Below are 21,956 nucleotides of genomic sequence, written 5' to 3'. Positions count from 1 at the left end.
ATGAACTCTGAATTCTACTAACCGAAAGAAAATCCATTTATGTATAAAGAAACTAGCTACAGAAGTTAAAGCAAATTTGTATGTGGCACGTACGTGAAAACAAGTTAATCTCAAGAGAACAGTGTTTGAGCTTACATAGGTACAAAAGGATCACGCCTCTAGCCGATGAGGCATGGCCTATGAGCCGAACCAAAAAAACCTACGGAAGTAAAATTGGTCACCAGTTTCACTTCAGGTACAAAGCTAAAAACAGACTTACACACCTTGCGGTCGTGGTGAGCAAGCACAAACCGTCACATGCCATTACAAAGCTCAGTAAACAGAACAAGGCAAAAGCAGATCGCACTATCAAAATATCAGTACATGAGAATCCATTTTCAGACAACAAAACAAAGCAATTCATGTACTTTCGAAACCCAACCTACTTCTTTTCCCCTATTTTTTTGCCTTTTTAATTAATGGATATTTCCTCAATTCGCTTCGCTCTTTGATGGCACTAATGGCCCTCCTGACGTCGCATAAGACCCCGTGTTCTTTTGTGTTCCATTTTGTGCAAATTCTCCACATGCTAAAGCAGCTTTGAACATGAAGCAATTGCCACCGTTTTAATGTAAATCCCCGCCTTAAAACACCCCATTTTGTAGTGCCCCATTAAAGAGGATGGTAAGGCACATAGCCTAACAAACCCGTAACGTTGGTTACAACATCATTGCATCTTGTCAAAAGGCTTAGCATCTGCTGAGAAATGTCGATGCTCGGTGCACTTGGCAGTGGCGGTGGTGGTGGTGAAATGGTAGGAGTATTAAGATTGTGAGAATTTCTGGGTGGCGCTACATCAGTAAGATGTGTATTATTATATAGTGGTTTTGCATATTGAGAATGTGGAGGAATGCCATGCGATGATGAAAATGGAGGAACAACTTTTTGAAAGTTCTTACTATTAAAATCCATTGCAACAGAAGAAGATGATGCTGCACCACCATCAGCAAAACTAGCATTGTTGTTGTTGAAGTTGTTTCTATTACCAACCATCATTTGCTCTCCCCTATTACTCTCTTCCCCACCCAACATGAATTTTACACGAGCCGTCCCCTTGGTGCCATTACCCATGGCTACTTGCCCACCCTCATCGCTTGCTGGTTTCTTCAAACAGGACTTCAGCTGGATATTTGGCTGAGGAAGAAGGCCAGGTGCTGGTGTCGGTCGATCAGCCACAGGATCCTTGATCCTTGGGGTCTCATATGAAGATTCATCTCCTCGAACCTTGTCAAAGTCAGGTACTTCAGGTGCAGGAGCCTCTACCTCCCGAAGAATGTATCTCACTTTCACGTTGCCAAACAGGGTATTGTTTCCGTTGGCATACTTGTATGCTGCCTGTGCATCAGCTTTGTGCTTGAACACAACACGACATGTGAAAGATTTCCAAAATACCCGGATGGCAGACTGATCTAATGACCCAAAACGACCAAATCTTGCCTTGAGCTCTGCAGCAGATGGAAGCGACGTCTCAGGAGGAAACTTCATCACCAGCATGGTGGGCTGAACTGCCCTAGATGGAGGCTCCAATTTCTTTGCAAAACCAGGCTTGACTGGTCTTGCTAGTGGAACAGCAGCATGTTCTTTTCCCTCAACTCGCTGACCATCCAATGCCCTCTGACTGGATTTCTTCTCTGATGTCAAAGATTTCATTTGGTTGATCTTTTTTAACCGCTTTGCTGCAATTTCTTCTTGTCGATCAGATGGAAGACGTTTTCTCCCAGCCTTTGTTGGATCTTCTGGCCTGGCTAGTTGCTTTATTGGTTTTGATGCTGGCAAATCTCTGACATTCTCACCAGAAGTACCAATACTGGAGGAAGATTTAGCTGCACGGCCTTCAACAGACTCGGTGTCAGATAGTGGTGACAGAACCAAGCTTTTCATGTAAACAAGGGATCGAAACCGCAGAAAGCACTGCCGTATGGTTGAAGGGCAATTCCTTTCCGCACCATGAAAGGGATCAAGAGCAAGAGCATGCAAATCTCTCAACAGTTGTGGAAGCCCAACTTCAATATTTACAGTGGTCACTCCTGGCAATATCTCGACTGAACCTAATGCAGAAGTACTAGCACCACCATCTTTCTTCTGATTATTCAACTGCTGATCCTCACTAGGACCCAAACCAGCCTGAGCAGATTTTTTCGTCGAATTAGATGCTGAACGCTTTTGATGATCAGAATTTGGTGGTGTACCAAGTTCTTTTTTCTTTTTCTTCTTTTTTTGCTCCCCTGCCATTGGTTTCTCAGAGCTCAAGTCTCCCAAAGGTCGTTTAAGACTTTTTGGCTTCTTCAATTTCCCATCAGGATTCATTTTAGCAGAACGCTTCACACCAACTGGCAAAGGACGAGCACCCATGCGACTACCCTGAACTTGATCTAACCCAATGTCTCCTTCTTCTCCCATAGAAAAACTTGGTTCAGATTGGGGAAAACCTTCGAATGCTCTAGACATTTTGGCACACTCCTCATTTTTAATGTCAACCATCATCTCAGCTTTCCCTTGAGACACATCAGTCACACAGGAGTCCAAAGCTACATCTGGTGCCATCCTCATCTTTATTTCATGCGTATCTAGAAATGACTGTCCATCTAAAGAAGCACCTTGGATGGCAGGAGTACTGCTGTAAGCAGAAGCCTGATCTGTGGTCACAGCTTCTTTCCCAGATGGATCTCCCCTTGAACTGGCACTCTCCTTGCTTATAAACTCAGTTTGCTCAAATTTTACTGATGTTTGAGGCACTGGTGCCCTCTTCTGCAAAACAAAATCCCCAGCAGCAATTGCAGATGATCCCTCCATGACAGCTGATGGAGACAAAGAACCTGCTTGCACTTGGCTAATTGGAGAGGTTCTTGAATCACCTGGTTCATCCCTTCGCTTGAAAAGATATCTGTCTTTCTTTGACTGGTCTTTGACTTTCACAGATTTTTTGGAACTCTTTGCACCACCCAGAGTTTCCGCAATCACCAGTGGGCCACTCAAAGGAGCTGGAGAATGCAACAAACTCAGAAAAAGAGAAACTGGACAGCATTTGTATAAAAAGAGAATTTATTACCAGATAATTGGCTAAATCGGGAAGCACGCCTGAGAGATTATAAAACACCACACAATTATCGAACACTATGTGCATACACACTATGCATGTAATCTTGTACAATGGTACAAGCTGAACCAACCATATAAAGAAGCATAATGAACCAACAAAGACTGACAACAGACAATACGATTGCCCCGTTGGGATGAGAAGTGAGGTGATGCTATGTACAAACTAGCCACACAAAGATATGCAGGCATACAAGAACATTTCACAAGGGGATCTCAATGCTGATGACTTTGCATCCCTGGTTCTCTGGAACGAAGCAAAAAAAAACTAGGATAATAAATTGATGCACTCAAGCTTAACTCAGGCTTAACTTAATGACCGATATGATAGATTGTGAAAAACATGACAAGATGTAAAGAAATCAGAATAACTTCCAAGAATCAGCAAAAAATCATTCAAATTGATACCTTTAGGTGGCTGTTTAGCAGATTGAGCCAATGCATTTGCGCGATCATGTGAAGGACGTGTTGGCTGCACGCCAAATGCCTGAGCATAAGTCTCGTCAAACTCCTCAAATACTGCCTTACGGAAAGAAGAAACAGTAGCCTTATTCTTAATAAAATCAATGCTCGTCTGATCACAAAATTGTGGGGAAGATGCCAACTGCCTTACGAAGGAAAGAATCTCAGTCGGCTGAAACGAATCTCTTGCCTTCTTAATCTGGCTTACTGAATAAAGCCCTCCAAGCTCATAGTCTGGCACATCAACTGTGAAGTACCCTTGGACATTTGTTGGACGAAAATTATAGGGGTTCCTACATTTACATGCCAACCCAAGTCCACGCCTTCTACTAGCCTCATCCACTGCTTCCTCAACAGCCTTAACAAAAGTCCTCGAATTCAATTGCTGTGATTTCTCCATAAAATGAGCATCAAAGGGGATAAGCTCAGCTGGGTCAAACCACCCATAACTACTATCCCCAAAAAAAGCAACCAACACATGACCATCCCTCCTCGTGCGACGCACAGAGGATGATGCAAAACCTTCATTAAAGATATGGCCCGGCCACCACGGGTGTGATTTCACCTTCCCCCACACCATATCACCCACTTCAAACCCATAACTCAACGCCCTGGACGTTCCAGCATTCATCTTCTCATTGGCTACATAATCATCAAACTCAGACAACAAAGACTTATACACCTCTATGTGCCCTTCAGCCCTTGGAGCATCACCCACAGTTCGGTCATTTTTAGCTTCAACGGTATCATTTTTATCATCAAATTCATCATTTCGACCCTCAAAACGGTCACCATCCTGTGAATCCATCTGATTAGCACTCGCTCTCAGTTCAAAAACCCCAGACTCCGTTTTGTTATCCATACTACTAGTATCGTTATTAATATTATCACTATTACTCTCCGGAGAAACCCGATCCCTAACTTGAAACTCCTCAGATCTTTCACCCTCGGGAGCTACCGAATCAAACACCATTGAAGAAACCCTAGCTTCATTTGCCACTCCCGAATTACTAAAATTCTCGGCCTCACCTGAAACCCTAGGCTTCGCTTCAGCTTCTTCAATCATAGTATCGGATTTTTTATTGAATTCACAATCGCTATTCATAACTGATATCATGCTATTGTATCGGCTAAACTACTCACTCTAAACCCTAGAAACCGAGAACAACAAAAGCAAACCATACCTTCGTTATCGTCTCATGCGGTTTAGAACAATCGAGCTTGAATGTTTGTTTCTTTGTTTTATATCCGAGAAAGTGTGAGAAAATTTTGAGATTTTATCATCTTAAACTGGTGTTTGGATGCTAAGAAAATGTGGGGACCGGGGTTGAGGTTTACCCTATTCCAGTTTCGACCTTATTAGGGGATGGTTTGGTTTCGGGGCTGATCCAGTAAAGCGGTGTACAGAGTAAACGGTTGAAATGGCTACCGGTAGTCTGCCACGTCGTACTCAAGCATGTTTTTGTTACTCATCGTGCAGTCATAAAATGAATTCGTCTCCTCTGATGTGCAATCCTGTGCGTTGAATTATAAAAATGCGATCACAATGATGAATCAACACGTAAGAATTATGATATTTTCATTTTGTTTTTGTGATGGAAAATCGTTAATCATCATTTTACAATTGAATCCGGCTATAATACAACTGTGGTACCGTGCTACAATTACATCCAGCCGTTGAATTCATTTAGATGGGTAAGATTCATTAAAATCTAAATGTAACTGTAACACTGAATCACAATTACACTACAGTTTTTCTGCTTTTACGTATCCAACTTTTATTGTTCATTTTCAAGCAATCTATTACTTATTCGTTCGGCGGTTATGGCTTTTTTTTTTTTACATATAGAAAAAAAGTACATTTTAAAAAAGCACATTTGATGGCTTAAAAAAAATAACTTTTAACTATTTTCATTTATCCAGTATTGAATGTACTGATTACTTGTATAGGTACCAGAGAGCACCGTCAAATAGTAAAAAAGAAAAGTTAACAATTACAAACAAAATGTATTCATTTGCATGGTATGATACCCTAGTCGCAACCTAATTACAATTAGGTTTGTTCTTATTTTTGGACATTTCCCAAAATACCTCAATCAAAATGCTACTTTTTTCAACCTCGAGGGGAACGGGAACAGCATTTTTGGGCCGTGAATCGCCAATTACGATTATATCAAAGACAATTTGTGTTCAGAAAATAAAAACAAAACTTAAATGAAGAGATACTAATTCCCTCAAACCAACTGAGATAACATAAAAAACATGGAGCTGATTAATGTGATTCATAATAAAATTACATTTATAATAATCCTGAACCAAAGTTTACCGGCAAACAATGGAAACCTATATCGTCGCTGGAATAAAATATACTCAGTTACAAAAAAATTGGTACACTAAGATATTTCACTAGCAGCCATATCAACTTTAACTAAACTACATGTATTTCATTCCCCCCACCAAAAAAAAAAAAAAGGATCCTGCGTCGGCTTTGGATTTCATCTTGGGCAACATGAATTTTCTTACCATCAAAGAAACAACCGGTTGTTGAAACCAAAATGATAAAAACTGATAAATGGAAATCAAATCTAGCAATTGATACTCATTGAGACTAACAAGTTTTAAGCATCATAAGCATTTTGGGTAGGAGGGGCTCCAGCAAGCCAACCCCACATGCCACCTGAGCTCTGCCTCTTTGCATTTAAGGCTGCTTGTTCAGAGGCAGCCTTTTGCCGCTGCAGGAGTTCAAGTTCCTTTTGTAATGTCTCCATTGTTTGTAACTTCTGTCTTAGTTCGGCAACATCAACCTGTCAGTTCAAAGAGTTATTAGCCCAAAATCAGTTATCTTTCCTTGAGGCATACAGGGTGCCTATCATTTGAGGGTCTGATGCAGATGGCAATAATCCGAATATATACAGTCTTGGATAGGGTCACCATATTTAGAACAAATGCTGCTACAATGTAAAATTCTATCAGCCGCTATCTCCCTCTCAAATTTAAACAGAACAACTAAATTCAAACATATGCCGTCTCCATTGGTGTAATTATTACATAACCTATCTCTCAAATTATATTGAAAATAACTTTCAATCTTTGTTATCAAAAAAGCCTCCCATCTGTTCTATCATAATGGAAAAGTTCTATTCGAGCACGGAAATCACACAATCTCTGGAACATGTCTTAAGAGGATTGATTGATAAAAAAAAAAAATTTTCTGGTGAGCGCATACCTCTAATTTGAAACATCTTGACTGCTCTGCAGCAAGTTGACCACGAACAGATTGGAGTTCCTACAAGAGTAAATAGATTAAAAAAAAGGGCATTTAAACTTTTCGGGAAACAGGAAAGAGGAAAGTACAATTAGCATGTAATGGAAATTTTGGGATTATCAAAAGAGATAAAATGTATGTTAACTTGTACCGCTTGTCCAATTTAGATTCACCCAACACAATACCTAACAATGTATGAAAGTGCTTTACCCTGAACTAAGTTTGAACTGCATAACCAGTACACTAATATCAAGCAATTACCTTGTACAGGTCTGTGTTTTGACTCTCGGCTTCTGTTAAGTCTTGCTTTAGTTGGATAGACTGCAACTTCTCCTTGCTGAGTGATGATTCTAGTTCTTCTTTCTCTGCCTTAAGGGTCGCTATTAGATGTTCTGTAGTTTCTGGATGTTTTGATATCTGCAAGAAAGTCTAGTGTAACTACAAAGAGGTAACATATAACATGGCTTCCAGCATAGTACTGAGAAGCTGATGTGCTGAAACAAAAGAAACTCAGATTTTCAATGAACTGACAGATTGTGCAATCTTTTTGACGCATTGCAATTCGTAAACCACATACCAATGGCTCTGAATCAACATTATCCACAACAATTTCCCTTATTTTTCCTTCTTGGCCCACTTCCAATTCAGACTCCAAATCTCTGGTTGGATTTGTATTATTTTGGACGGCAGAAACACTGTCGGGCACAGGCGTTTCTATCATCTTTGATGACAAAGTTGATTTATGGCTTGGTTTAAGAACATGAACCTAACAGCAATACAAGAAACCAAAAGGAGGGATAAGTCCAAGCAGAGGAAACTAAATGCAAAGACATTAATATTACTCTTTACCTCATTGTTGTAACGCCCATTGTATCCTCCAAAAGCAACAATTACATCTTCACCACTGTAGGAGCTCACGACCAAACTCAATCCCTGCAACACCAGATGATGGGCATAATTCCGTGGCTTCTCTTGTTATAACGAGCAAATGTTTCCAAGAAGTGAAATACCTCACTAGCAAGAGGAACACGACCTTGGACAGAAGTTAAAACTGACCAAACAAGCGTAGACATGTTGAGAACGACAGTTTCTGAGACCCCTGTGGAGAGTTCAAAGAAATACTAATTTACCAATTACATGGTACAAAGAAATATTTTTGTGAGGGTAAGTGTGCAGTTACGACAAAACCATGAAAAACTTATCTTTTATCTTTTACTGAAGATGGTCAATCTAATACATTTTAAATATAATCAAAATATGAGATGCTCAGAAAACCAAAAAATTGTTTCTTAAATGGTCAAATTTCAAGATTCTCAATGCCATTAAACTACGTTTAATCCCTAACTCAAGCCACGGAACGACGTAACTAGTTCTATTACGTAAAGGGTGTGTTTGGTGTGTGGTATTGCATAGGATTAATTGTGGGCCCAGCATTAATTTAAACCAATAACATGTTTGGGAGCAATTGAGCCTCATCGGGATTGGGCATCGGGAGGCGCGCTAATGCGGGAGTTCCCACATTAGCTTGTCTTTTTTTTTTTTTTTATAACTTTAACTTTAACTTTAACTTTTAGTTTTACTTAATAATAATAAAAATTGATAAATATATAATTTTTAATTTTTAATATAATATAAATTTTTTTAATTTTTTTATTTTTACATCATAATTTATTAATAAATTTATAATTTAATATGATTAATAATAAATACTTAAAAGTATATAAAATATAATATAATATTACACTATTTAATTATTGTAATATTAATATATAAAATTTAATTTTTTAAATAACATAATATAACAAATAATAAATATTTAAATACGAATGAATTTCAATAATATTAATCTAAAATTAATAATAACATAAATAATAATATAAAATATTAGCACAATTCATTTTGTAATTAAATTTCTAAAATATAAGACCTCTATATTTAGTTTTTTTAAGTACTAATAAATATTATTTTATAAATATATAATATAAATTAATCACAAAAAATTAATACAGTACAGTGCAACACCAAACATAGTATAATTAAAAATTAATACAGTACAGTGCAGCACCAAATATTGTACAATATTGTTATAATACAGTGCTAATGCAATACAACATAATACAATACATCAGCATAAAAATAATGCAATACAACATAATACAATACAGTGTGCTAAACGCACCCAAATTGTATTCCAATTGTACTCCATAGTTATCTTCACCTAAAACACACGCAAAGCATGCCATGAAATGTAAAACATTATGCCCAGATTCATGTATCAAGCTAAAACAACCTTATCTAAATGCTGAAGTTGCAAGACACATACCGCTCTTATTGTCACCACCGCCAACAAGAAACCAATTCTCTCCAATGGTTACACCTGCATGTCCAGCTCGTGGAGTTGGTATCTCACCTTGTTGAGTAGGTCTTGACCACTCCATCTACAAAATGAAAAACCTGAAGATATTAAAATATAATTCATCAGACAACCTTATGCACAAAATAAAAAAAATGGTTAACTTACAGTTTGCAAGTCAAGAACATGCAGATCATTGAAACAAGCAGCATGTGAGCCCCCACCAAATATAAGAAGGTAACGCTCTGCGTGTACTGCAGCAGCATGATCGGACCTCGGAGAAGGAGGCACACCCCTATAAAATCATGAGGATAAATTAATAACAGTTGAATATAATACAAACTGAACCACTTTGTTCAACACATTTGGGGCAAAAGGGAACTTGGATATAAATGCAATACAGAATTCAAATATGTTGGTTCTCTATTTGATAAAAGTAGGGGCGTACAATCGTCAGTCTGGTCAAAATCTAAGAGATTCCAAGTTTTCTTCCAATAAATCAAACTAAAATTCAAGCTTCAATCCAAATTACGCCCAAAAAAAAAAAGAAAAAGAAAAAAGTTTAACTAAATTGGTAATAGGATTGAATTTTAGAAACATAATAAATTCAACAATTAAATATTGATTCAGTGACAAGTAATTAAGATGACGAAATTCTATCATATGTAGCCATTTGACAAAATTCTATCAAATGGCTACATATGATAGAATTTTGTCATAATTGTGAAAAACAACCAAGAAAACAAGCTTGACACTAAAATAGCAAAAAATTATCTTACACAGCATCTATTTCATCCCAAGTCATGGTTTCCAGATCGAGAATATGCAAATCATTCAAGAGTGATCTCTTTGCATCCTCTCCCCCAAAAATCACTAAGCTTGTTCCAACAAGAGTCACAGATTGACCTCCTCGTGAGACCTGAAACGTAATTGATGCAACATTCATAACACATAAAGACCATTGATTGAAATTGCAAGCACATCAAGGTAAACCTCAATGATTTACCATTTCTTTGGACTAGAAGATGCCATCCAATTCAATTACACCTATCACCTATGTGATTCAGAAGTATGCTTTCAGATTATCATTTCAAAAACTGGAAATTTAGATTTTGGTTTTCAACTGCTTAATGAGATATGATAAGAACAGTCCCACTACCATATAGACCCCAGAAAGAGGAGGCCAATTAAGGCCATTCAATTATTTAATTTGTTTTGTTAAACATTTTCCAGCCCATGTAGAAAGAAAAAATATAGATAAGCGAAAGAATAGATGAATACCGGAGGTTTCCCATAGGTCTTCAAGGTTGACCAAGAACAAGTTTGCAGATCGAATACCTTCACTGTCATGAGAATACAATCAATTTTCTTAGCTCTTCTTCAAAATTTTCTCCATGACCAAATATAGGTTATCTAAATTGAAACTATCCGTAATGTGTTACATTTCTATAGGTGCCATATTCTCCACCATAGTGAATAAACAAACTACAAAACAGAGGACATTAAAATAGAATTAAAACAGTACCCTGAATAATTTCAGAAGGATCCTTTGTATGACCAGCAATTGACAGAAGCTTATTCTCCCATGGTATCTATAGGAACATATGGCATCAATAGATTGGAAAATAAATATAGATAAAACAGTCATTGGTAGATGGATATTACGCAATTGTGCAAAAAATTGTGAGAAAACAGCCTTCTCAAGTGACGCAGAATGAAATAGATACTGAGTACTATATACTAACCAATGAATGGCCAGCACAGGGAGTTAATAGCGCTGGAGATGGTGACTCCGTTGACTCAGCCACAGCCTTAGCCTGGATCTTTGACCAGGCCCAACTTCTCAAATCCAAAATCTGCATTGACCATCAAATTTGGGGAAAACTAATTTGATGGAAAACTAAGATATAGCTATTATATGTACCGGGAATGGAATACAAATCAAGAAGCAAGGGTTACTACAACAAAAGCACAGATACTCAAAGTTTTGCAGCTATGACATCAGAAAGAAAACACAACAAAACCAGAACAAGTAGTGATCCTGTCTACAATGCAGATGCATAGAGAGCAATTTAGTGAATATTTAACAATTGTTTGCAAATAATTACTTACATGCATATCACTTAGGTAACGACCGTTGTGGTTTCCACCATATATATACATCTTATCTTGAACAACTGCAGCTCCGTGCTGAAAAAATTGGATAGGCTTTGATTCAGGAAATGGAACAGAAAAGAAGAGGAAAAGTAAAGTACGAAACAAGAAGTCAAATTCTATTGAGATAGATAAGCCAATACCTCGTATCGAGCTTTGGGCCGTTGGCCAGATATTGGAGGTGCAATCCATTGATCATAAACAACAACCGAACCAAGGCCTTCTGAGACTACATCTTTATCCTGAGTCTCCATCAGATTCCCATTTTCAGTGGAAATGGTCTTTGTCTCAGGAAATGAATTTCCATTCTCCTTGACAGCCTCAGTTTTAGAATCATGCTATAAGCAAGCAAGAAATAATCATATTGATCTAGGTCAGCGGAAAGAAAGAGGTCTGTATAAAATCTTCTTGTAGTAAAAGTAAAGGTGAGGCATGAAAGCTGGGTCTTGACCCTCAAGAACAAGGGCATAATTAGTTCCTTCAGCAGCAAAGAATCAAGCAATAACAACTGCATCCTTACCAAAACCCGATACAACCAAAAGTCAACTAGCAAAACCAGAATGAACTTGATGCATTTACAATGTATACATCACTACTCTTAACACTAATCTTGTACAGGAACTGAAACAAATTTCATAACTAGCAAGAATTAAAATTCACAGTATCCATGAACTGCCTATGTACTTACATTCATCTCCACATCTACAATGGGCTCAGCAACAGAGTTTGATGCCCTTGAGTACCAACCTGGATCTTCCTCCTATTCAATTGGGGGAAGGAGGGGGGGGGGGGGGGGGGGGGAAGCAAAGTACTGAGATTGTGATGTGAACCATATAAATTTGACTCAGAATAGAAATGGCAGCAAACCTCCAATATTTTTACAAAGAGACGCATGGCCTCTGTGGTAGCCATGTTTCCAAGCCCTTGCCAGCTGCACAGACAATAAAATACTTTAGCAAAGGAGAATTAAATACAATACATGGAAATGCATAATAACATAAACATCAAAGATGTTCAGCTCAACCAAATGGTAGGCCAAAGGTAAAGTAAATGAAAAACATATTGATCAAAAAATTCCAAAGCATAGCCACTTGAAGCAAAATTACTAAAAGTTCAATAAATAATACATATTTCGATGGACGAAGAAGAAACTAAACTATTTTAAATCATATGCCAATCCAACAAATCCTTTGCAGCTGTCTAATCCATAGAAGGATAAAAGGACTAAAGTAAGCAACAGTGCAGCAAATGTCATTAGAAAATTTCAACTTTTCAGCACCACCAACAAACTATTATCTCCTCTACATTTAGCGAAAGAGTGAAACTCTCAACATACCCTTCACAAGCTAGACATCACAAAAATCACACTCAGTAGCCTCTACTTATACATATGCACAAAGCAGACAAACCTTTTCCATTTGCTCTGTTCTACCGGACTCCATGAGCTAGGCTTTGGAACATTGCAAGGACCTACAGTTGCCTGCAAAATGTTAAAAATGCTCATAAGTATGAAAACATTCGAAACTTAATATATCAATAATCCTTCATCTGTACATATCTACAAGTTCAAACAAGAAATTCACTCTGAACCACAAGGTTGTTCACTAGTATGATGATGAAACGATAACTACACATATTTCAATAATTTAGGTAAATATAAACGCATCTTAAAGTTAAATCTCTTTTTCATTTCTCTACATTTTCTTGTAAACCAAACAGAACAACAGATCCAACATTTCAACAGCCTAACTCAACTCATAAGATTAGATCTACTAACCAGCCTAAAAAGCACACTGATTATACCAAACACTGAATCACATGATATAAAAAACAAAATTCAGATTAGTGATTGCAAAAACTAAATCATCCAGCACAATAAAAAGAGGCTGCAAATCACATACAAGACAAATGGCGCGAATTAAACGTGATAAAATCAAATACGATTTAAAATCAACGCCACTAAGATTACCCGCCAGCTCAGCAAACAAATAAACACGCATCTAATACGATTGGATCAAATGATAGAAAACTGAAACAAAAAAAAAAATGAAGAGAATTATGGAAATGAGAAATGCAAGTTCGAGGTTTTACCTGCTGGTACAAGGCGTAAAGCAGCAAAGCGCTGTCGTTTGAGAACTTAGAGGTGAGTTCTTTGGCGGAGGAATTCGGAGATCCATCGAAGCCAGCATACGACGCCGCAGCGTAGAATCGCTCTGGATAAGCGAGGCCTGAGCTCGCCCTCGCCATTGCCATTTCGCTTTCCCTCGCTCTCGCTTCGGCTTCTCAGATCAAATTGAGGATTTTGTTTTGATACGTAAAATTGAAGTAAGATTTGTTAATCTGAAGATTCAATCAAATGTTAGAATTTTTTTTGGTTTTATTATTATTATTTTTTTATATATGTTGTTTGCTCGTCAATGTGTTGTATTTATACACGGGCACGTTTGGTGGCGTTGGTCATGAAATGTTGTGGAGTTTTTTTAAGGCCACTGTGTGAGCTGGGCTCGGGTAATTTAAAAAAAAAAAATTCTTTTTTTTAACTAATTTAAATTTTTTATTCAGTATATCAAAATAATAAGTTTTTCTACAATATTAAATAGTGTAAATTAGGATTTAGATACATTGAATGCCAATTAATATTTCTATTTTGTAACTTACCAAATTGTAAAAATAAATATGCCAACTAAGATATTACTTTCATTTTATAAAAAAAAAGGAATATATATATACTTAACAACAGTGTTGTTGTCATAATCGTCATATTTCAATGTTGATAATTAATAATTAAAGGTAAGGTAATTCAAAAATGCAAAAATTCTGGCTAAATCATAAACCAATACTTGATATTAAATTAAATAGATGCTATTTTTCATGGATAACATTGACAATTTTACTTCTGATTATTAATTAATTATTTTATTTTTATTAATTTTATTATTATTTGTAAGGGGTTTTTACATTTATAGTGTTTTGCGTAAATTAAAAAAAAAAAGTGAAAAAGAGGGAAAAGACAGTTTGATACAGGTAACAGTCTTTCGTGGTACGGGCAGAGGTAACAAAACAAGTTTGAGTTTCTGGGGAATCTGGTGTGGTTGTGATTCTTGTGAACTTCACACTCCACAGTTGTCCGAGAAAAATTAGAAAAAGAAAAAAAAAAACACAAAAGAAAAGATAAAAGAAGAAGAAAAAATAAAGCACGAGCAACACAGCAATCTCCCATCCAATGACTGTGCGGAGTCTGGATAGTAACTAGTGCAAGCGTGCGGAAGACACAACACAACACCACACCAACAAAACTGTCGGTTCGTATTGCCTTCTTAATACGCTCCGTCGTCGTTTTCATGCCTTCTCGGAGTGAACGAACCCTAGTTTCAGGTAATATTGGTGTTTGTATGTGCTATTTTTCCTGGATAATTTATTTTGCGGATCTGATTCTACCTGTAATTGTGTTCTAATTCTCTCTATTTATGCTTTTTCTTGGAAACCTAACTCTCAATTCTTGATTTTTAGCTTCTCTTTTTTCTTTATTTTATCTTGCTTAACTTGTGCGTTCAATGCTGCCGGTGAACTTTCTCTTTTTACTTTATTTTACTATGATTTTGTCTCATTTTTATTAAGATTATATAGTGAAATTTTGATTTAACTTATATGCAATATTTCTAGCTGACCAAGATGGCATATTGAAGCTTTACTATTTTGTGTTTCGTGTGTGCTCCCTCTTGCTTGGTTTAATTTTCTATTCGTTGCGTCAGCAGGTTGATTTTTATGCTGTTGAATTTAGTTGATGGATCATCAGCGGTCAAGCTTAGGGAACGGTGAGGATAATGGTGGGATACCGGATGATTTGAGATGCAAGAGATCAGATGGGAAACAGTGGAGATGCACTGCAATGTCTATGCCAGATAAAACAGTATGCGAAAAGCACTACATTCAGGCTAAGAGGAGGGCAGCTAATTCTGCTTTGAGAGCTAGTCTAAAGAAGGCCAAGAGGAAATCTTTGGGTGAAAGCGATATATACTTGGAGAGTAAGAGCGATGATTATGACATGCCACTTGTGAACATGAAGAATAATGACTACCCTTCAGTCTCAGGGAAGAAAACTCTGGAGAAGGTATCAAAAAGTCATTTTCGTTACTCACCTGAAACCCCTCCTACAAGGGGCATGTCAGCACGTAATCCTCTCAAGGCAAATGATGATTCACAACGAGATGTTGCAGAGTATGAAGAGAATTTGAGGTCTTATAAGACACCTCCTCATTCTGGCATGGATTCATCCCGAAACAGATCACAGAGGAGCTTTGATCCTAGTCCTACAATGGTGAGTTAAATTGAAATGTGTTCTCAGCATCTTTCAATATTTTTGCTGTTGCCATTATATAGGTGTTATAATATTGATTGGCATACAGATAGTTACACATATAAATGTTAGTACATACACAGATTAATATAATTGGAGAAATAGCAATAAACACAGTAATAGGTGTTATAATATTGCGATTAACATTATTATTCTTAGCACCACTACAATAGAATTCCTTGGTGCTCATTGTTCTGTTCAGTTCTCTCCATCTCCCGCTCTCCATTTCTCATCACTGATTCGACGATGGGCAAGTTACTTTGCAGGAATACTCTGAGGGAAGTATGAATTCTTCTGAAGACACAGGTGGCCAAATTTGCCATCAGTGCAGGAGGAATGATAGAGAGAGAGTTGTTTGGTGTGTCAAATGTGATAAGAGAGGATATTGTGACAGCTGTATTTCAACATGGTGAGCTTGAATTTTAGCGAGACATACATCTATTTCAAATTACAAGCTTTGTAAATATTTATGCTTGACTTCTCAGGTACTCGGACATCCCATTGGAAGAACTTGAGAAGGTTTGCCCTGCTTGTCGTGGTTCTTGTAATTGTAAAGCATGCTTACGTGCAGATAATATGATAAAGGTACTTAACTCCTGAATCTGGTGGATCTTTAGTTTCGTAGATCTTATCAATAGAAATACCAGTGTATGTGGTATGATTCTTAAATTGAAGGATTAGTATCTTTTGTTTGAGGTGCAGGTGAGGATACGGGAAATACCTGTTCTAGACAAGTTGCAACATCTCTACTGCCTGTTATCTGCTGTGCTTCCTGTAGTTAAACAGATCCATCAGATACAATGCTCTGAAGTAGAACTGGAAAAAAAGCTTCGTGGTAAGAAGCTTTTGATGTTTCTGATGCTCTGTTAAAGTTTCTTGTTTATAACATTTGCATGATCTGACTTGTTTTGCAATTATCTTCCAGGCAATGAAATTGATCTTGCCAGGGCAAAATTGAGTGCAGATGAGCAGATGTGCTGGTATGACCCTGTGATTTTTATAGCTCTTTGATAGAATGCCATTTTATTTATGTGTAATCAGAGTCTTGGAGTTTAATTAATATTATAGGTTTGAATGGAGGAGCTTACAACACTGAAGAAGTTGAAAGAATAAATTAGTTGCTTTCTTAGTTCATTCGATGGCATATCTTTTTCTTGGTGATTGTACAATTGCCACATACATGAGCATACGTGGTTCTTAATTTAAGTTTAAAGGTTTAGAGTTCATCATGGTTATTCATCACAAATTGTTTTCTTGCAGCAATATCTGCAGGATACCTATCATTGATTATCATCGGCATTGTGGAAACTGCATGTATGATCTGTGCCTTAGTTGCTGTCAAGATCTTCGAGAAGCATGTACAAGTGTTGGTAAAGAAGAATTTTCAGAAAATGATAGAATTCAAGACACTGAAAATGCGTCAGAGCAAGTTAAAACATCCAAACTAAGATTAAATCTTTTGGAAAAGTTTCCTGGCTGGAAAGCCAACAATGATGGCAGTATTCCATGTCCACCCAATGAGTATGGTGGTTGTGGTTATAGATCATTGAACTTAAGCCGAATTTTTAAAATGAATTGGGTTGCAAAACTGGTGAAAAATGTGGAGGAAATGGTTAGTGGTTGTAAGGTCTGTGATTCTGAAACTCTACTAAATACTGGGTCATACGATCACAGCCTCTGCCAATATGCTCACAGAGAGGACAGAGATGGTAATTTCTTGTACTGCCCATCATCTCACGATATTAGAAGTGAAGGGATTGGCAACTTTAGAAAGCATTGGGTCAAGGGTGAACCTGTTATAGTTAAGCAGGTATGTGACAGCTCGTCTATGTCTATCTGGGACCCAAAGGATATATGGAGAGGGATTCGGGAGACAGCAGACGAGAAGACGAAAGATGAGAACCGAATTGTGAAGGCCATAGATTGCTTAGACTGGTCTGAGGTGGTCTTTCATTGCCATTGCTTATGTTTGCATTTGTGGTTTTTCTTTCGTCCTGATATCCAAAGAAAAAAAAAATTCATGATATATTCTGTTATTTGCAACTAATATCTTGTATGTGGTGAATGGCAGGTGGATATTGAACTTGGTGAATTCATAAAAGGATACTCAGAGGGACGAGTTCGTGAAGATGGTTGGCCAGAAATGTTGAAGTTGAAAGATTGGCCCTCTCCTAGTGCTTCTGAAGAGTTTCTGTTGTACCATAAACCTGAATTTATTAGTAAACTGCCTTTACTTGAGTATATCCACTCTAGGTTGGGCTTTCTAAATGTTGCGGCGAAACTTCCTCATTATTCCTTGCAGAATGATGTTGGACCTAAGATTTACATGTCTTACGGAACTTATGAGGAACTTGATAGGGGTAATTCTGTGAAAAATCTACACTTCAATATGCCTGACATGGTAGGTTACATTTTTTTCTTTCTTTTTCTATAATTAAGATGGCTATTAAGAGCTATTTTATCTTAGTTCATCATTTTATTCAATATAGATTTATGACTAGTAATTTTATAGTTATTTTCACGACTGAAGACGAAACTCATCTTATTTTTGTCATTCAAGTTTTAAATCTAACCTTGTCCTTGCCATATATTAATCTACTAATAACATATGTTGCATGTTGTTAAAACTTCTATGAATTAAAATCGATTGTTCTTACATGTTGTTAAAACTTCTATGAATTAAAATCGATTGTTCTTAAAACTTCTGTGGAATAAAATCAATCTTCATATTGATATTATTAATTGAATGTGGTTTTTTCCAACACAGAATTGTTGCTGTTGTCAACGTTAGCATGGCCATTGCTTTTTTCTTTCTTTCTTTCTTTATAATACCTTCTGCTATACAGTGTCCTAAATGAGGTGATCAAATAATATTTTGTGATACTTTTTGTGCTATTGCAAGGTATACCTGTTGGTGCATATGGGTGAAGTGAAGCTACCGACGACAGAAGATGAGAAGATTCAGAGTTCCTCTAGAGAATCTGAGGTAAATGAGTCAGTTGGGGATCCAGAAAAGGTCTCGGGCGAGGGAAGTTTTCCTGATTTATCACTTGGTGGGCATGATGTAAACAATGAACATGTGGAAAAGTCTGCTACAGATGAGGATGAGATAATGGAAGATCAGGGGGTTGAAACTGGCACTGCTGAAGAAAAAACTGTCAAGTCTGAACGGTTAAATGGATATAGTGATGTCTCTGAAAAGACTCATCCAGGAGCCCATTGGGATGTCTTTCGGCGGCAGGATGTTCCAAAATTAATTGAGTATTTGCGAGAACACTGGACAGATTTTGGGAGGCCCGACGGTGTTACAAATGATTTTGTAAGTTTAATTGTTTAGAAATCTACCCTCTCTTGTCAGGTATCTGAGTTGGTTTTGTTATCTGCACATTACTGATTCCAGTGTTTTAATCGCAGGTGACACATCCTCTTTATGGGGAAGTAGTATATCTCAATGGGGATCATAAAAGAAAATTGAAGGAAGAATTTGGTAAGAATATGGACCTTTTTTGAAAATATCTTTTATGTTTGGGAAGAGGCAATTTTCTTACTTCCCCCTAGTGGCAGTATGCTACAGATTTTCAGACTTGTGTCACACGATGCCCTTTGTTAACCAAAAATATGATTGAATTACTGTTACGACATCATCTTTTCCCCTGAATGTACACGGCCTCAAGTAAGGTCGGATATTGACATCTCCTTGAGGCCACCTACTTGAGATATTATGCTCCATAGCTTTCTGGTATGCATTGGTAACGGTTGTAGATTCCTCTGGTAGTCCTGGTTTCTGACTTGTGCGAGTGAGGCCGGGGGTATATTTATTTAGAAAAGTGAGAGAGACAGAGATATTAGTGTTGACAAATTTTATATTTGCCCTATATATATATATATCAGGAGTGGAGCCATGGTCATTTGAGCAGCATTTAGGAGAAGCTGTGTTTATCCCTGCTGGATGCCCTTTCCAAGTGAGAAATCTTCAGGTGAGACATTGTGATCTGTAACAATCTTGTTTAATATAATCCCTGATTTTCATGACATTATGTTGAAAATTTTGTTTCCTTGTCATAATTTTCAGTCCACTGTCCAGTTGGGCCTTGATTTCTTATTTCCTGAGAGTGTGGGAGAAGCTGTGAGATTGGCTGAAGAAATTCGCTGTCTTCCCAATGACCATGAAGCAAAACTTCAAGTTTTGGAGGTTAGGCAAAGGAAACTTTTCCAAGAAGTATTCAGTCCCCTCCTTTCCTTGAAATTACTATGTTCTTTATAATTTTCTTTCTTTATTTTTTTCTTCTCTCTCTAGTGCTCATTTTTTCTTTCTTGCATACGTGATTCTGTTTATCACAGTGGACATTTGTATTAACATACTGCTGTGTTTTACTGCAGGTTGGGAAGATCTCATTGTATGCAGCAAGTTCAGCTATCAAAGAAGTCCAGAAATTGGTCCTTGATCCAAAGTAAGAAAATCGAGCCTTAACCTATTGTTGGTCTTTACATTCCTGTTGCAAAATGTTTGTTGGTTCTCACTGGATGCTTTTATGTGAATTTCATCCCCTCTTTTCTTCTCTAACAAGTGCTTTTTTGAGAATATTAAAATGACCTGTACTGGTCATGCTGCTGTCACAGGCTTGGTGCAGAGCTGGGATTCGAGGACCCTAATTTAACTGCAACGGTATCTGAGAACTTGGAGAACCTTATGAAGCACAAACAGATAACCTGTGCTTGAAATACTGTAGAGTAATTGTAATTTAGAAATTAGATGAGCTTATTCCTTTAGTGGCTGCTATATGCCCTGAGGGAACTTCTAGTGCATCCTTTTATTTAGGCAAATCTTCTAGTCTCGTGCTTATAGAATCCAAATGACCCAAATGACCAAGTTACAGATCAGCTCCATGCTTTACCGTACACGAAAAACATTGTAATGCCATTGAGATGTTTAACAAGAAATGAAGCAAACTGTTTTTTCAAATTCATTTGTCTCGAAACTATGATTTATCAGAACATTTTCAGAAACAGTAGACCCTTCTCTGTTTCTTTTCACATCAAGAAGTTAGACTAAATGAATCAGCAACTGTATACAACTCTGATTTCACCTCTGGCCATACAGATTCAGGTGCCTGTGCATTTAGAGTATATAACTTGCCATTGCGTGTGCAACAAACTGCGATGTTATGCCGCTGAAATGAAGGGCTTTCAACTCTGAATTCCAGCTCGTAGTACTTGATACTCCTCAAAGAATCCTCTCTCAAGTTTGATTCTATCAAACTTCCTTTGACATCGGGGCGGCGCCCTGATCCCGTGATCGTCCGAACCACAGCTTCTCCGACCTCCTTCGGCCCCCCAAATGCTTCAATACTGCCAGCAAAACATGATACATTAGCTTCAAGGTCTGTGAATCTTACGTACATCTTTGTTTTTATGAGAGTACTCACGAGAAATCAGGAGGGACCGGTGAGACGATGACACTGACATTGAGCTCGCCGGTTGAACCAGGAGGACCGAATGCAACAATCGGTTCGTTGATGTTCTGGCGGCGGCCATTGCTAGATTTCACATTCTTGTTGATTGGAGGAGGATCAAGTGATCTCTCAAACTCTGATTTCTCAGCTGCTCTATACAACAGTGTCTGATCCCCAACCCAACTATCTGGGTATATAAATTCTACGCTTCACAAAACATAATAAAGCTTCCAAGCATTAGCATGCATAATAATGTTTAAATTAAAACTGTGTACGTGTTATGGGACTTACTGACCAAATCCTTCATTAATGTCAATGCAACGACTATATCCTCCAATTGGATAAAGCACATCAAGCTTAAGATTTCTTCCACTTTCTGGTGACAACCCCAGAAGAAAACTAGTCACTCCACCAAAATTTGCACCAACAGCCACCAAAGAAGCTGTGCCCACGCCAACGAGTAGTCGTCGGTTGAACTTTGCCGCTAGCGGCGCGAATTCTTCCGCCGGGGACTTCCCCGGCCGGGCTGACACATCTTGCAAACTCTCCTTCCGATCATTGGATGATTGTGTCATGTAAACTTTATGTGAAGAAGCATTTCTGCACGTATGGAAGCAGTAGCGCTGCAACGCCATTAATTTTTCACTAAGAGGGATATCGCATGGGTTACATTATCCTTTTTTCACATGTTGAATTTTTCCCAGCTAGCACGTTTGGTTTAGGCAACCACTTGTGGACTGCCATGTCTCATAAAGCAATGCTATCCATGTTAAATTT

The 21,956-nt window shown here is 37.6% G+C and overlaps 4 protein-coding genes across 9 annotated transcripts; 1 reads left to right on the top strand and 3 right to left on the bottom strand.

The window, feature by feature from the left end:
• Positions 1 to 90: 90 nt before the first annotated feature.
• On the bottom strand, positions 91 to 4,947 carry LOC102607628 (PWWP domain-containing protein 1-like). Of its 2 annotated transcripts, XM_052440954.1 has the most exons (3): positions 3,544 to 4,947; positions 939 to 3,020; positions 91 to 830 (listed from the first exon to the last, which is right to left on the bottom strand). In XM_052440954.1, the coding sequence occupies exons 1-3, from the start codon at positions 4,712 to 4,714 to the stop codon at positions 652 to 654; spliced, it is 3,432 nt and encodes a 1,143-aa protein (XP_052296914.1). In that variant the 5' UTR covers positions 4,715 to 4,947; the 3' UTR covers positions 91 to 651. The 2 variants fall into 2 exon arrangements, with proteins under 2 accessions (XP_052296914.1, XP_006472070.2); XM_006472007.4 differs by having other exon boundaries at positions 91 to 3,020; positions 3,544 to 4,946.
• An 873-nt stretch (positions 4,948 to 5,820) lies between these two features.
• On the bottom strand, positions 5,821 to 13,802 carry LOC102607331 (acyl-CoA-binding domain-containing protein 4). Its single transcript, XM_006472006.4, has 18 exons — positions 13,461 to 13,802; positions 12,779 to 12,849; positions 12,237 to 12,300; positions 12,058 to 12,129; positions 11,513 to 11,707; positions 11,328 to 11,405; positions 10,961 to 11,071; positions 10,741 to 10,807; positions 10,497 to 10,558; positions 9,995 to 10,134; positions 9,384 to 9,510; positions 9,186 to 9,300; positions 7,873 to 7,961; positions 7,712 to 7,795; positions 7,440 to 7,628; positions 7,124 to 7,279; positions 6,824 to 6,883; positions 5,821 to 6,401 (listed from the first exon to the last, which is right to left on the bottom strand). Exons 1-18 carry the CDS (start codon positions 13,620 to 13,622, stop codon positions 6,216 to 6,218), a joined length of 2,028 nt encoding a protein of 675 aa, XP_006472069.2. The 5' UTR covers positions 13,623 to 13,802; the 3' UTR covers positions 5,821 to 6,215.
• Positions 13,803 to 14,434: 632 nt separating this feature from the next.
• Positions 14,435 to 20,689, top strand: LOC102630420 (E3 ubiquitin-protein ligase JMJ24). Of its 4 annotated transcripts, none has more exons than XM_006472001.4 (14): positions 14,435 to 14,744; positions 15,125 to 15,687; positions 15,993 to 16,135; positions 16,212 to 16,311; positions 16,429 to 16,561; positions 16,652 to 16,706; positions 16,987 to 17,668; positions 17,798 to 18,127; positions 18,629 to 19,045; positions 19,141 to 19,213; positions 19,618 to 19,703; positions 19,811 to 19,945; positions 20,107 to 20,177; positions 20,347 to 20,689. In XM_006472001.4, the coding sequence occupies exons 2-14, from the start codon at positions 15,154 to 15,156 to the stop codon at positions 20,444 to 20,446; spliced, it is 2,859 nt and encodes a 952-aa protein (XP_006472064.2). In that variant the 5' UTR covers positions 14,435 to 14,744; positions 15,125 to 15,153; the 3' UTR covers positions 20,447 to 20,689. The 4 variants fall into 4 exon arrangements, with proteins under 4 accessions (XP_006472064.2, XP_024952073.2, XP_006472061.2 ...); XM_025096305.2 differs by having other exon boundaries at positions 14,436 to 14,744; positions 19,811 to 19,918; XM_006471998.4 differs by having other exon boundaries at positions 14,437 to 14,744; positions 19,799 to 19,945.
• Positions 20,617 to 21,923, bottom strand: LOC102606626 (psbP domain-containing protein 7, chloroplastic). 2 transcript variants are annotated; one of them, XM_006472003.4, is made up of 3 exons: positions 21,471 to 21,923; positions 21,153 to 21,386; positions 20,617 to 21,075 (listed from the first exon to the last, which is right to left on the bottom strand). In XM_006472003.4, exons 1-3 carry the CDS (start codon positions 21,812 to 21,814, stop codon positions 20,763 to 20,765), a joined length of 891 nt encoding a protein of 296 aa, XP_006472066.2. In that variant the 5' UTR covers positions 21,815 to 21,923; the 3' UTR covers positions 20,617 to 20,762. The 2 variants fall into 2 exon arrangements, with proteins under 2 accessions (XP_006472066.2, XP_006472067.2); XM_006472004.4 differs by having other exon boundaries at positions 21,153 to 21,381; positions 21,475 to 21,919.
• Between the last annotated feature and the right edge of the window lie 33 nt (positions 21,924 to 21,956).

Source organism: Citrus sinensis, chromosome 5, assembly GCF_022201045.2.
Source record: "Citrus sinensis cultivar Valencia sweet orange chromosome 5, DVS_A1.0, whole genome shotgun sequence".
Lineage (NCBI taxonomy): Eukaryota > Viridiplantae > Streptophyta > Magnoliopsida > Sapindales > Rutaceae > Citrus > Citrus sinensis.
The sequence above is the reverse complement of the archived record's forward strand: the minus strand, read 5'-3'. Positions and strand labels throughout refer to the sequence as shown.

Coding starts and splice junctions, on each gene's coding strand:
- LOC102607628 (XM_006472007.4), bottom strand. CDS start 4,714: ATGATATCAGTTATGAATAGCGATTGTGAATTCAATAAAAAATCCGAT. Junction 3,021..3,543: donor TGCTAAACAGCCACCTAAAG/GTATCAATTTGA, acceptor TGCATTCTCCAG/CTCCTTTGAGTGGCCCACTG.
- LOC102607331 (XM_006472006.4), bottom strand. CDS start 13,622: ATGGCAATGGCGAGGGCGAGCTCAGGCCTCGCTTATCCAGAGCGATTC. Junction 11,406..11,512: donor GGCCCAAAGCTCGATACGAG/GTATTGGCTTAT, acceptor CAATTTTTTCAG/CACGGAGCTGCAGTTGTTCA. Junction 7,629..7,711: donor ATGGGCGTTACAACAATGAG/GTAAAGAGTAAT, acceptor TATTGCTGTTAG/GTTCATGTTCTTAAACCAAG.
- LOC102630420 (XM_006471998.4), top strand. CDS start 15,154: ATGGATCATCAGCGGTCAAGCTTAGGGAACGGTGAGGATAATGGTGGG. Junction 17,669..17,797: donor ATTGCTTAGACTGGTCTGAG/GTGGTCTTTCAT, acceptor GGTGAATGGCAG/GTGGATATTGAACTTGGTGA. Junction 20,178..20,346: donor AAATTGGTCCTTGATCCAAA/GTAAGAAAATCG, acceptor CTGCTGTCACAG/GCTTGGTGCAGAGCTGGGAT.
- LOC102606626 (XM_006472003.4), bottom strand. CDS start 21,814: ATGGCGTTGCAGCGCTACTGCTTCCATACGTGCAGAAATGCTTCTTCA. Junction 21,387..21,470: donor ATTAATGAAGGATTTGGTCA/GTAAGTCCCATA, acceptor TGTTTTGTGAAG/CGTAGAATTTATATACCCAG. Junction 21,076..21,152: donor CCGGTCCCTCCTGATTTCTC/GTGAGTACTCTC, acceptor TTTTGCTGGCAG/TATTGAAGCATTTGGGGGGC.